We start from the raw sequence: 13060 nt of genomic DNA on the forward strand, positions 1-13060 counted from the left end.
CCGCGGAAATACCGCCGAAGACTGGGAGCGACTGAAGGGCCCCCCGCCACCGAAATCCCACTGAAGACTGGGACCGCCACTGGGCCAGGGCTCGCAGGGCCCCTGTGGGGCCCAGGGCCTGGGGCAAATTGCCCCACTTGCCACCCCCGGACGGCCTGTCCTTACTTGTCCCAATATCAGCTCCAAGAAAACGTCATCGTTTTCAGCTCAACTGGCTGGAAATCTTAAATTCCTGGGGTGAATCGTGGAATCTTCTGTAGCAGTGATGCCCCAGCCAGTTCAGTGGAATCTGAGGTGTGTCTGAACTGCATCTACGATGGAATGAATAAAGTCTTTTCAGGGATGGAATTGCAGAGAAAGGTAATGGATCACCTCCAGAGACAGACAGCACTCACAACAGTGTTCATCTCTATGCCACTTTTCTGGTTGAAGGGAGACTCTAGAATGACCTCTAGAAAGTGCTGGCTCCAGGTGCGTGGAAGTGGAGAAAGAGTCATGGTCATGGGCACTTCAAATGTACTTCCTAACAAATTATCATGAACTTCAAAATGAATTATTGTCGTGTTATTTTAAAGCATCCTCCGGAGGTTATTTTCTAATGATAACTGGTTAAAACAGTTTCCAAGTTTGTTTAGATTGTAACCTGTGCAGGGCAAGGACTGTCTTTTAATGTGTGTTTGTATAGCGCCTAGAACTATGAGCCCTGATCCTGACTGGGGCATCTTGACACTACTGTAATACAAGTAATAATTAATACTAATAAGGTATCCTGAGAGTTCATAATAGCATTTTATAGCATTCAATGCTATTTTAAGTCATGGTAGCACTGTGTGTCCAGTGATAGCACCACATGCACCAAAGAAGCTAGAGAGACCTCTCTAGTTCCCTCAGCTATCCCATCAAGTCTCTCAACATTTCTTACTGACACCTAGCATCATTCTACATGATGCCATTGTGGATGCATTCCAGCCCCCACCTTGATTGGTCAGTTTTGGTTTATACTTTAGTTAACTTACTGTTAACACAGTTGCAAACTAGATTTGGCTTGTTTTTCATTTAAAAAGAGAAGCCTCTAAGGTTTCCACATCAGGAGGGGGAAAAAAAGCAGCAAGAAATAGCTCATAAAAGCTATTAGTGTGTGCATAGAACCGGGAAATGCTCTCAGTTTAATGTACAACGCAGTCACTGGAATAAAACAGGACATTTTTATGAAGACTATGAAAACAAATTCTCAAGGTAAGCTGCTTGCTTGACCTGAAGTCTGTTAAACAAATTATGTTCTGTTACACCAGTAACTATTTTCTTCAATGGAGTTAAACCCACATAATAGAGCAGAATTTAGTCCATTGTGTGTCCCATCTGTGGGTGTGACAGACGGAATGAGAAAGAGTTGGAGGACATGTTTAAAAAAAGAAAAATGGGGAAAGAAACAAAACCACAAGGAACAAATATGAATCAAAGATGAAAGAAACAAAACCATTATCCACAAGTAAATATGTGATTTGGCATCCTGCAGTAAATCCCACATTTACAGTGGTATAGCCCTATGCTACTATACTCAATCCCCACTGGGGCAGCTGGGAATGACAGTTGGGATAGGAAGACAAGGTGAGCGAGGTAATATCTTTTATTGGACCAACTTCTGTTGGTGAGAGAGAGACGCTCTCGAGCTACACAGAGCTCTTCTTCAGGTTAGGGTAGGAAGTCCATCTGAGGTACTTTGGAAAGTTGGTCCCTCACAGTAAAGTTTATGCATCCCTGTTCTTTTTCTCACTGGCAGCTGAGAGGAAAAAAAGCTCTTAATACCTGCCCACCGCCTTTGTACGCCACCAACAAGAAAACTGAACTGTAGCAGTTGGTGTTTTATTTTCATCAATGAGTCTTCAAGCCAATTGTGAGAATCCACCCTTTGAATAGGAGTCATTACAGTTCACACATACTTAAACAATACTGTGCACCCCAAGATACTCTAAAATGCCTTTAAAATTTGTTTTTGGGGCAGTATAACACCTCTAATCCTGTCAGTAATCTGCTGAATGGGCATGGTGGCTGTCCTAATACTCAGCTGAAATCCAAGCCTCTCTTGCTTACCCTTATTATCTTCTAAACAAATAATCACTTTTGTATTGAGTGATCCATTCATCTAGCTAGTCCAGAAAACTTTCTATTAGAAAATAAAAGACTTGTCAAAAAGAGATAGGTGCTTCTGATTGTGAGGTTGTATAGAGATTTGCAAGAGAGACTGGTACAGGGTGTCCACATTACTAATCAACTCAGTGGGTGCTGCTATACTGTCTGCCATAATTTTGGGCAGTACTGCTTCTGAAGTTCATACCGTCAAGAACAAATCTTGGTGTATGCATTCACTACATAGCTTATCCTGTGATGACATTCCAGGAACTATTGCCTTCTAGAGATAATAGTATTGGAATGATGTTGAATCATGAAACTGCATCCTGGGCACCCAGGTAAGGAGAAGTATTCATTGGGTGCTAGATATTTCTTTGCTGGCATCCACCCATCTATGTTAAAAACCATGAAGCAGCAGGTTGACTTGAAATACGCCATTCTAGTTTGCTGCCAGATATTCCACTGCTCATTTTAGCAGCACCATCTAAAAGGTTGTTTCAGTGTCTGAAGCGGTCTGAACAAAGATGGATTCAAAGACTGCCTAGTGACTATAATACAAATATACAAAAAGTCTGAAGATTTAATCTAGAAGGCTTTAGTTATTTGGTATAATAATGTGGAGAAGCAGCCAAGAAAACAATGACCAGAAAGTTGTCTTTTTTACACTTATGACAGAAACTTCTCAAATGCTTCAAGGAAATCTGTGGAAGAGCTAAGCCCGTCTATGCCCAACAAATTATTCTTGCCATGAAAGTGGAATAAATCAGTCTCTTCCTCCTCTCCATTTTCATGTTCTTCTTGTCCTTCAATGAGGTTGGTCTCGGAAGTAGGAATGACAATGATACGTGGGACTGCAGTACTAATGATGGGGTCCAGGCCTCTGTTTATTTGAGTTTCCCTTTGTGAGGTATCTGAGCCTCTTCCTTTGCTGATGCTGTTCAAGCCAACGGGAAGAGAAGCTGCTTTTAAGGAACTGGTCACAATTGCTTTAGGGGAATTCTGTAGGACTGACCTCCCAAGCAGCTTCTGCAAGTAGCTGGAGGAGAGCAAAACCTAGGGTAAAAACAACACTAAATCTTTAATACCATCATTTGACATATAACAACCGTAGGTTATCTCACCCCACTGAAACTAATGTTTGAAATCTCTTGTACCAGTCCATTACCTTTTAGGTGCTAGTTCTCTTGAGCTGTTTCCCATTAATATTTGAGCCACTGCCCCAAAATAAAATCGGTATGATGTGATCAATGTATTAAAATTTACCCAACTATCACTTTTAGTAATGCACAACATACACAACAAAATACTAAATGAAGTAAAGAGATGCATATTTGGTCAAACATTTTCAGAAATGTGTAGGTAATGGACATTATCCCATTTTATGCTATGATCAATGGAGAAGCACATTCTGAAACACAATAAAGCATTATTTATCCATATTAATTTGGAACTGTATTGTACCCATTCTGCCATAAGTTTTTACGGTTACTGGGCTAAATCCTCAGCTGCTGCAAATCAGTACAACTCCGTTGTCTTTCACTGGAGCTAGGACAAGTTACAGTATTTAAGGATCTGACCGACTTCCTGTTTAAAAAAAAAAAAAAAACAACCTTCCAAGGAAAAAATTGATATATAAAAGGGAGATTTTTTTTTCAGGCATCCCAGTAGTAACACAGTATTATGCTGCTGCCTCAAAACTCTTTGGGGATGAAAGTAGAAACTTCCATGTGCTCACTCTTCAGAATAAAACTGAGTTTATTTCACAACATTTTCTATTCATTGTGTTCTAGACAGGCTCTAATACCGCTCTCGTCACTGTAGTATCAGAGGATACATCTACACTGCAATAAAAGAACTAGTGCACAGGCCCAGCAGGCCCAGGTCAGCTGAGTTTGGAGCATGTAGCTTGAACTGCGGGGCTAAAAAATTGCAATGTAGAAGGTCAGACTCAGGTTGGAGCCTAGTCTCTGAGACCCGGTGGGTGGGGAGGATTTCAGAGCCTGAGCCTAAATGTCTACACAGCTATTTGTAGACCTGCAGCCTCAGGAACTTGGTGCTGCGGGATTTTTATTGCAGTGTAGACATACCCTCAGGGTTTTAGAATAGCCTCTGCCCCCACCCTTAAGAAAGTTCCAATCCTGCATCAGATGTCTCATACAGGCTTTAAATGTTATTTCTCAAACATTTTAACGCATGAAACCTGTCACATCCTGGAATCTTTTTTCTGTATAATGAACAAAGAAGGATCTCAGATTAGATATTTATATAGAACAGTTTGATTCTTTGTATCTTTATTTTCTTTAAATTCCATTTTCCCTGCCACAACCACAGTAACAATTTCAATAGTTATGTCCTGAGATGGTTCCTATTTACCTTGTCCTCACAGTAGGTGGCGCTGTAACCATAAGAAAATATAGATAGTAACATATTTAATAAAAAATAGGGAAAAGAAAAATAATTCCACTTCTTTGGCTTCAGAAGCTCTTCACTTTCTATTCACTCTGATCAATCTATAATTTCATGATGACTATTTTAGTTTACCTAGGACTCTCAAAAGATCAATCCAATCATCATCAGGAGTATAAAAATCAACCACCACCAACACGAATGCTTTAAAAAATGTAAATAATAATAAAGCAAGTTTTTGTAATCAGACTAATATTTTTTAAGTAAACAGGTTTGTGTTCTTTTGGGAGAACATCTAAATCCTTTAATTAGCTCATTCGAAGAAACAGGAGGGAGAGAAAAAGACAGAGAATGTCCTTTTGAAAACCTATTTTATTTCCCTTTTTTTCTCATAACTGGGAGCCAGAGACTCCTGAGTTCTAAACCTGGCTCTGACAATGACTCCCTCAGTGACCTTAGACATGTGGCATAACCCCTTTTCCTCAGTTTTCCCATGTCCAAAATTATGGCAATTCCTCACAGGAATGCTGTGAAGATTAGTTAGTAAATGTTTTCATGACATTCTGAACATGGAAAGCATGAAGTATTATTATTATTTTAGGCTTTCCTAAAATAATTGCAATGATGATTATAAAAATACATAGTGAGAAATAGAAAGGAAGTGGTTAAAGAAAAATAGAAACCCCTCTCTGGCAAGGAGAAGGAATATGAAAAAGAAAAATATAATGAATACTTCACTCCTTTGGATATTTCTGTGAAAACTGATGTAGCTCAGGGCAGAGAACAAGTCTTGCTCTTTGTTTTATAAAGCATCTTGTACATTTATGGTAATATATACATGTTTATATTATTAACCTTGAGTGTCCTTAGGTCTCCTCCTCTCAACATACATTAAGTGTCTTTCTTCTATTGGAGGTATTTCTCTAGCACTGATAAACCATAGTACTTAAGCTCATAACATTAGTACACTGCAACATGATGGCCAAGTGTATCTTTATCTCCTTCTAGTGGCTGGACTATGTACAAAGAGGTTTTCTGAATCTGCTAAAGCCTCGGAGCTGATGAACTAGGTTCTTTAGCTCAAAATTGTCGATGCTCATGCTTTTAGATCATGACAACCTGGTTGTAAGATATTTCATGTTTGAGCAAAAGATTTTGCATTTGTGGGAATGGGGATAGGACAGGTTTGATGCTATCGTCCATCTCTCCCTCCCTTTGGGTATCACATTGGATGCCTATAGCTTATGTTATAACATAACAATATATTCCAATTCCATAGACAGGAATTAATAATTTTAATTTAATTATAATGATTTCTGCAGCTACAGTGATGGTCATTTTAAAGGGATGCACTCAAAGTGGACAAAACCAGAATATGACACTCCCTAAATGAACACTTTAAGGATCCCTGACACAGAAGAAAAGTCCAGTTCTCCAAACAGGGCCAGCTAGAGAATTAAAACTCCAGCTCCCCAGCTGCATAAGCCATTCACCCCACATCAGAGCTCTGTGTTTGTAGTGAATATGGTTGTGTGCGCACACAGCACCATCTCCCAGGTTGGTGGGCCTGCCTTGCTCCTGTGAGCAGGCTGCTTGTTATAAATAACAGAAATCCTGCTCTTTAAAGTGCTAGGATAGCAGAATTCTTGTTAATTTCAACCCCTACAGACTCACAATAATGTAAAGAGCAGGGAGAACAGAAGAACGGTTTAATGGGGGTGACAACAAAGACATTAGCGCCAGCAAGATACCTTGCTGAAGGATAGCATTGTGTCAGTCCTTGTCTTTGAAGGCTCATGGCTTTCCAAGAGTAGGGGGAATTGTTAAAAAGGTACCATTTGGACTAGTGTTAAAATATGGACCTTCAGTATGCCTATAGGTCTTCTACACTCAGTATACATTATTGTTTCTCTGCCACAGGTATTTCTGTAGTGCCCATCCCCATTGTATCTCAGCTAACAATCAACAGAGAGTCCTGTGGCACCTTTAAGACTAACATGTATTGGAGCATAAGCTTTCCAGCCCACCTGCAATTTTGCATTAAACAATCTTGATCTGAATCAATTTACGAAGAAGATATCATAGGATACAGCTAACAATATTTGCCTTTTAATCTACAGATATGTAGGTACAGTAGATATTGCTCTCTTTTGGGAGCGTAGGTGTGCAAAGCAGGTATGGGGACTGCCCTGTGAGATCATTGTAACGGTCTGAATTTTATGATTAGAGCCTCATTTCACACTACCAACATAGTCACTGTCACATGACACATCACTTTCCTGGACCAGAGGAAAAGCTCTCTGTGGCTCGAAAGCTTGTCTCTATCATCAACAGAAGTCGGTCCGATAGAAGATACTACCTCACTCCCCTTGTCTTTCACATGTTTTAGTGTCATTCCAGATTTGATGTGTAATTATGTCAGTCCATTGCCATAGGCCATTAGTCTCATCACTCCCAGGTGCTGACACAGAAAGCACATTCTCCCAACATGCTGGGAGCTCTGGGAGGCATTGCCCCTGGGGTGGTAATTAGCTGCCACACTCTGGCCTTGGCTATATGTCAGCAGCCCACCTGCAATTTTGAATTAAGCAATGTTGATCTGAATCAACTTACGAAGAAGATATCATAGGATACAATAAGTTTCCCAATCTTGACAGGATGGACAGTTTGTTTTTTGTTTTGTTTTAACGTGGAGCAGAGGAAAAGTGAGATTATTCTCTGCCTCAGAAACTTTACTATATTGATAAATACATGGACAAAATGATCCTTGACCTGACTCCAACTCACAGCAAGATCAACAGTAGGTTTAAAGTATTGCAACCAAAATCTGTTGTAGACAACTTGGTCATGCTATCTAGAAGTCTAAAGTAAATGCCTAAAAGGTCAACTTTGTGTTTTTAGGGCAACCGGAAGACCTGATGTTGAAGTGCTCTCATTGATCTTGACAAGAGGATACATGCTGGAAGCTACTGAGATATGCTTGTGCATGTAAGAAGCACAAAGAAGAGCTTCACACCCTGCACCTGGGACACTCAATATGAATATTGTGAAAGCGCCTATCTGCAGCATTATAAACCACATATGTCAGTGAATAGTACTGAGAGCAATAGAGTGCAGGACCCCAATCAAGGGCTACTTATCAAAACTATTAGACAGCCATCCTTCGAGGACAGTGTGGCTAAGTTACAGTCATTAAAATAATGAATTACTATGGGTCAAAATGTCTATGAAGAAAACCTCAGATTTCCTCCCTCCACTTCTCTCTCAGGAAAAAAAAAAAAGGAGGAAAAAAAAAAAGAAGAGATTGAATTTGGAGTTGGGGGTGTCTGGAAGGAATCCCCTAACTCTTCTTCCTCTCCACTGTTTTAGGCATTATGTCCAGACATGCATTTAGCAAGGGAGCTCTGCAGCAAGGTGAGGTCACCCAGTTTGGGTCCATTCCTGCCAGCAGGAACTGGACATTTCAGGCACCCAGCCTTGTGACTGAGGGTTAGACAGAGACTTCACAGTCAGGGCCCTTTCCCCACTTTCTTCTGCACAGAGGGTGTGAGCCTCTACTGTTTCCATGGCTTCCAAAGCCAAGGCCTAAATATAGCACCTCTATATAAAACCCTAGCTGCCTTCCTCACCAAGAGACAGGAACAAACTGGAGGTCTGGGCACAGAGGGCCAAATCCTCAACTGTTGTATATCAAAGTAGCTCCATTGATTTAAGCGGAAATATGCCAATTCACACCAGGTAAGGGTGTGGCCCAGGGTGCATGACAGAGGTGGGATTTGGCACCAAATCTCTTGCTCCCAATAGGTCCTTTACTGACACCTGAGGAGCAGACCTACTCATTGTCCATACTGGCTCACCAAGCTACAGAACGCTGGCCTAAGTGGTGGCACGTGATCTCTGTCATCATTGTCTTTTTTTTTTGGTTTTAAAGTAATGAAACTGATTGATGTGACTTTTGCAGTGGCGCTACTTGGAATGAAAAAGTGAGGATTATTCTGTCAACAGAACAGGGCCGGCTCTAGGTTTTTTGCCGCCCCAAGCAAAAAAAATTTTGGCTGCCCCCAGCCCTGGGCTCTCAACCCCCCCCTCCCCCCACCAGTGCCCTCCCCCACCCGCACCCCTTGCTGCCCCAGCCCTGGGCTCTCTCTCCCCCCCCCCCACCCTAGCGCTGGGCTCACCCCCCCCCCCCCGCATTCCCTGCTGCCCCAGCCCTGGGCTCCCCCCCACCAGTGCTGACTCCGCCCGTTCCCCCCTCGCCTCCAGCCGGTCTGGCGCTGGCAGGGTCAGGATAAGCAGCAGGGCTCCCAGGCCACGCCTCAGCCAAGGGTCCCTCCAGCCAGGGCTCCCGCCTCCAGGACCAGCCGGGACCCGGGAGGGCAGAGCCGGGGGACTGCCCTGGCAGAGGCCTAAGGAGCTGGGGCAGGGCAGCCCCAGAGGGAGCAGAGCCCTGGAGAGCGGGACACAGCCCGGGCCCCGCACGGCAGCACCCCGCCCTCTATGGCCCCGCTGCTGCTTCTGGCCACCCTGCCGCAGCCCATGGGTGGCTTGGGCTGCTTCACCCACCCCGGCTGCAGCACTGGGGGACGGCCGCCCTGTGGCACCTGCAGGCGGCTCCGTGTGCTCCGCGGGGCGGCCCCCCGCCACAGTGTCCCCCGCTCGGAGCCCGCCCGGCCCAGCCACAAGGTGCAGGCGCTGCTCCCCTGCGGTGCAAACCTCAGCGGCCCCAGGGCGCCCCCCGCACACGATGCGCTGCTGCTGCCAGGGCCGGCTCTAGGCTTTTGCCGCCAGAAGCAACAACATAAAAAAATAGATGGACAGAATGCCAGATTCCCATCTACATTAAGGCCCCTTTACACTACCCTAGCAGTGTAAAAGGTCTTAAAGTAGAAACAAACTGCATTTACACTCACTTTAAGTCCATTTTACATTGCTTGAGCAGCATATAAGGGCCACAAATGTGAATGAGGATGAGAGTGGGGGGTCCATGCCTCAGAGAACATGCAACCTAAACAGATAGCACATAGATGAAGTGCAGAGATGGGATCAAAAAGAACGCGCTAACAATACTGTACAACTTGTCAGTGACGCAATCATTCTAACGCTGTTTTGTTTTTTGTTTTTTCTTTCCCCAAAAATTATTTTCTACTGCCTGCTTTGTCAATGCTTTATAAAGGGGAGGACTAAGGTTTTCCAGGCCTTGTGGAAGAAGCGACATGAAAGAGACACCTGAAGGACGAGTGAGTGGATGCATTCAGGAGTAGGGAGCTCAGTTTGCTGTGATTCCCGAGATAGCTTCTCATTTAAACTATGCTGTCTCTAGAAAAATAACCAGAGATCCAGAAGGAAAGAAAGGTGACTGATTCAGGTGACACTTCTTATGGTGTATTGTTAGTTCAGTTAGACATGTCGTAGATACAGCCATGAGGAGCTGGGTACCTACAAACCTGGGAGTACTAGTAGGTTGGGTATTGAGAGTCTTATGCCTTTGTCTACTGAAGGTGTAGCGTTGGCATATTTTTCCATGTGATTCACAGCAGTACTATAGCTGGAAGTCCAGTGATACTGAAGTATTGGCAAGAGCTGATTCAGGGGTGATCTGAGGTCATCTTCCGAAGTTCCACCTCTGGAAAAGTGACACTTCTGAGAAAATGACACCAAACTGCAGCAGTTTGGTTTGTAGTTTTGTTGCATCCACAAGAGATGCACTCAGTACTCACCATCTCCAGTTTCAGTGAGAGAAGGGGGGCAAGCTGCCAGACTTTCCCACTCTCAGGGAGAAATGGGAGTTTCTCTCTCCTCTTCCCCCTCAACAAAGATAAAACATTTTTTTAAATGTATACTAAAATGAGCGTGCAAAAAAAAGTGGCTTCCACTACTTCTGAATCTGACTTGAAACGGTGATTTTGTAGCAAATGGAGTCTGCCACAACATGGAGGTGAGTTCTTTAGATTTGGGAGTGGGATGAGATCAACCAGGACTGGAGGAGGTAAACATGCTGAGATAAAGCGGTCAGGTTCTTAAATTCATCCCCACTAACTGCATTACAAGTCAGCATTTGATCTGGAATGGTAGGTTGCTTTTCCAGCAAAGGCAAAGCTGCTGGGAAAAGAGCTAAAGCATTCATAGAGGCTGTAATGGTGGGGTGGGAGAAACCTTCAAAACCACAAATATGGGTGAGGTCTTCAAGATGTATCCACCTCAGCATCAAGGTTGAAGGGGTAAACCAGAGAAGACTTGCCAAAGAAAGATTATACAATAAAAACAAGAAACAACTAAGTCCTTCTTTTACCTTTTCTTCAGCTATTGCATTGCAGCTGTGGGCCTTCAGAAGCAGTTCCCTCTTCTCCTCCTGTCTCGGACATGATGAAAAAGAGTTACTTCTGGAAGGCTGCAGTTTCTTATGAACTGGCTCCACTGGTTCAAGCTCTACGTCACTCCAAGCCTAAACACCAAGTGAGAATTATTTCAAACAGTTATATTCTAACTTTTTAAATTTTCTTTTTCATCTGCTGGTAAGCAGGTTGCTTTTGCATGTAGACAAAATGAGAGGGTTCTAAAATGGGCCATATACCCAGCCCTGATGAATTCCCCAATGGACAAGAATTATTCCACATACTCTTGATTTTCAATCTTACTGCTCTCCTGGGATTTGTCTCTTTGGAACCACAGAGCTTGTAACACACAGTGCATCCATTTTTACCCAGACTTTTCACTCACCTTTGATCTCTGTAGTATAGTGATGCTTGTGGCACCTAAGCATTAGATATCCAGTAGCAGAGAGAGAGAGTACAGTCTGGAATGTGGGCAGTTACTTCACTTATTTTTCCTGTGCCTCACTAGGAATGGAGCTCAATCCTGATTTGCTACAATCCAGATATTCCATTTCTGGACCTATCTTGTGCAAAGATTGTGAATCATGACAAATTATATGTTGATTTTGTGATTCGGACAAAAGGCGGAGACCAAACTGTTTTCCACATGCACTTAAGTGAGGATTTGAAATGAGGTCCATGAAGGTGTGAAACTAATGCATGAATATCACTGGATCACTTAGTTCCCTCAGCTATGAATTGTCTTTTCATTTTTCCTTCTTTGTATAATTAAAACTACAGATGCCATTTTATTTACATTAGAAATGGGCACACGCTCAGACAAGAGAATTTGTTTGGTGGAAACAGCTACATTTCCTATTTGGTGCTGCCAACTTGTGCATTAGCAAGTGTGTTACAAAACTTCACCATGAACTGCTACCATGCAATATGCAAAAGCCACTGGGTTAAGCTTTTATTTCAAAGGGCAACTACCCAGCTGCACTGAACTGGCATTTTAAAACCATGTTTCCTGTCAGTCACTGAAAGAATAATTGCCTCTGGCAGTGTCAAATCAACACAGCACTGCATTACAACAGCAGCAGCAGTTTTGTTTGAGACCTATAAGCAAAGGTTAGGCCAAGGCTGACACCTTTAAAGAACATTATCCCATGCCTAGAAAGGAGAATACTTTAAAAACAAAACAAAACAAAAAGACTCAACTGAGTTTACAGAAAATTAATGGTGACTTACAGAACAAAAGAAATGGCTCAGGTCGGGACATGTAAGGTGCTATAAAATGACTACAGTGAATCTCATTTAGCGTCCACTAATCTACTCATTCATAAAAAAAAATTGTTGAGAGGGAAATAAAGGAGAAAATGAGTCAAGGAAAATGGAAAGGTGAAAGGAACAGGAGGATACATAGGAGAGGGTAAAAGAAATGACTTAGAAGCCTTCCTTTTTTTTAAAAAAAAAAACCCTCTTATTTTATCATCTCCAGAAACAACATATTTCCAGTGCCACCCTTGCATAAGCGCTATGTACAACTAGTGACGTAGGCCTTGATCTAGCAAAGCATTTAAGCATGTGCTTAACTCTAAGCATGTGAGTAGTCCCAGTGACTTTGCTGGATATGTATCTTACAGCAGAAAATGTACCTGCTTTTCTTGTCAGAATGCTTCATATATTTTATACAATAGCCTAGGTTTCTGAGAATAATCTTAATGCTTCCACAGAACCTCCAGGGCAATTACATTATCATCCATCTTCATGAACAATACCTTAATGTATCATCCCTATAGTCAGAAATTTAATGGCCTGTGAGTGTAAATTAGCTCAATGGGCAAAAGTTTCCATATTTTATTTACATTATAACAGAATTACTGATACTTTTTTTTTAACAACTCCTGTTGCCATGGCATCCGTAGCACTGCACAATAAATACAAAAATGAGTGATTCATAGAGATGGTTCAATAAACAATTGCTGCAATGTTTCTACCATGTTAAGGTCCTTCATCCTAACACTGTGACAATCAGTTAAATGCCTGGTTGAACAGGGAAGCCTTAAAATTTGCCATGAAGGCTGAAAAACTCTGGATCACACAGACTTATAGATTTTAAGATCAGGGCCATATGAAGGAGCAAGTTCCCAAGGCATTGGTGTTCTGCAGACAATACTCCTCCTGGAAACTTCTGTTCCATTCAGCAAGTG

The 13060-nt window shown here is 42.5% G+C and overlaps 1 protein-coding gene across 6 annotated transcripts in view; it reads right to left on the bottom strand.

Moving 5' to 3' along the window:
* Positions 1-1612: 1612 nt before the first annotated feature.
* The window catches only part of LOC101944215 (melanopsin-like), a 70372-nt gene continuing 58924 nt past the window's right edge, over positions 1613-13060 (bottom strand). For all 6 annotated transcript variants that reach the window (XM_042856407.2, XM_024099947.3, XM_005278461.5 and 3 more), the window contains 2 exons: positions 10826-10978; positions 1613-3183 (listed from right to left, as the gene is read on the bottom strand). In XM_042856407.2, coding sequence (XP_042712341.2) covers positions 2797-3183; positions 10826-10978 — 540 coding nt within the window. In that variant the 3' untranslated portion in view covers positions 1613-2796. The remainder of the gene's footprint in view (positions 3184-10825; positions 10979-13060) is intronic.

The sequence above is a fragment of the Chrysemys picta genome, chromosome 5 (assembly GCF_011386835.1).
Source record: "Chrysemys picta bellii isolate R12L10 chromosome 5, ASM1138683v2, whole genome shotgun sequence".
In the NCBI taxonomy this organism is placed as follows: domain Eukaryota; kingdom Metazoa; phylum Chordata; order Testudines; family Emydidae; genus Chrysemys; species Chrysemys picta.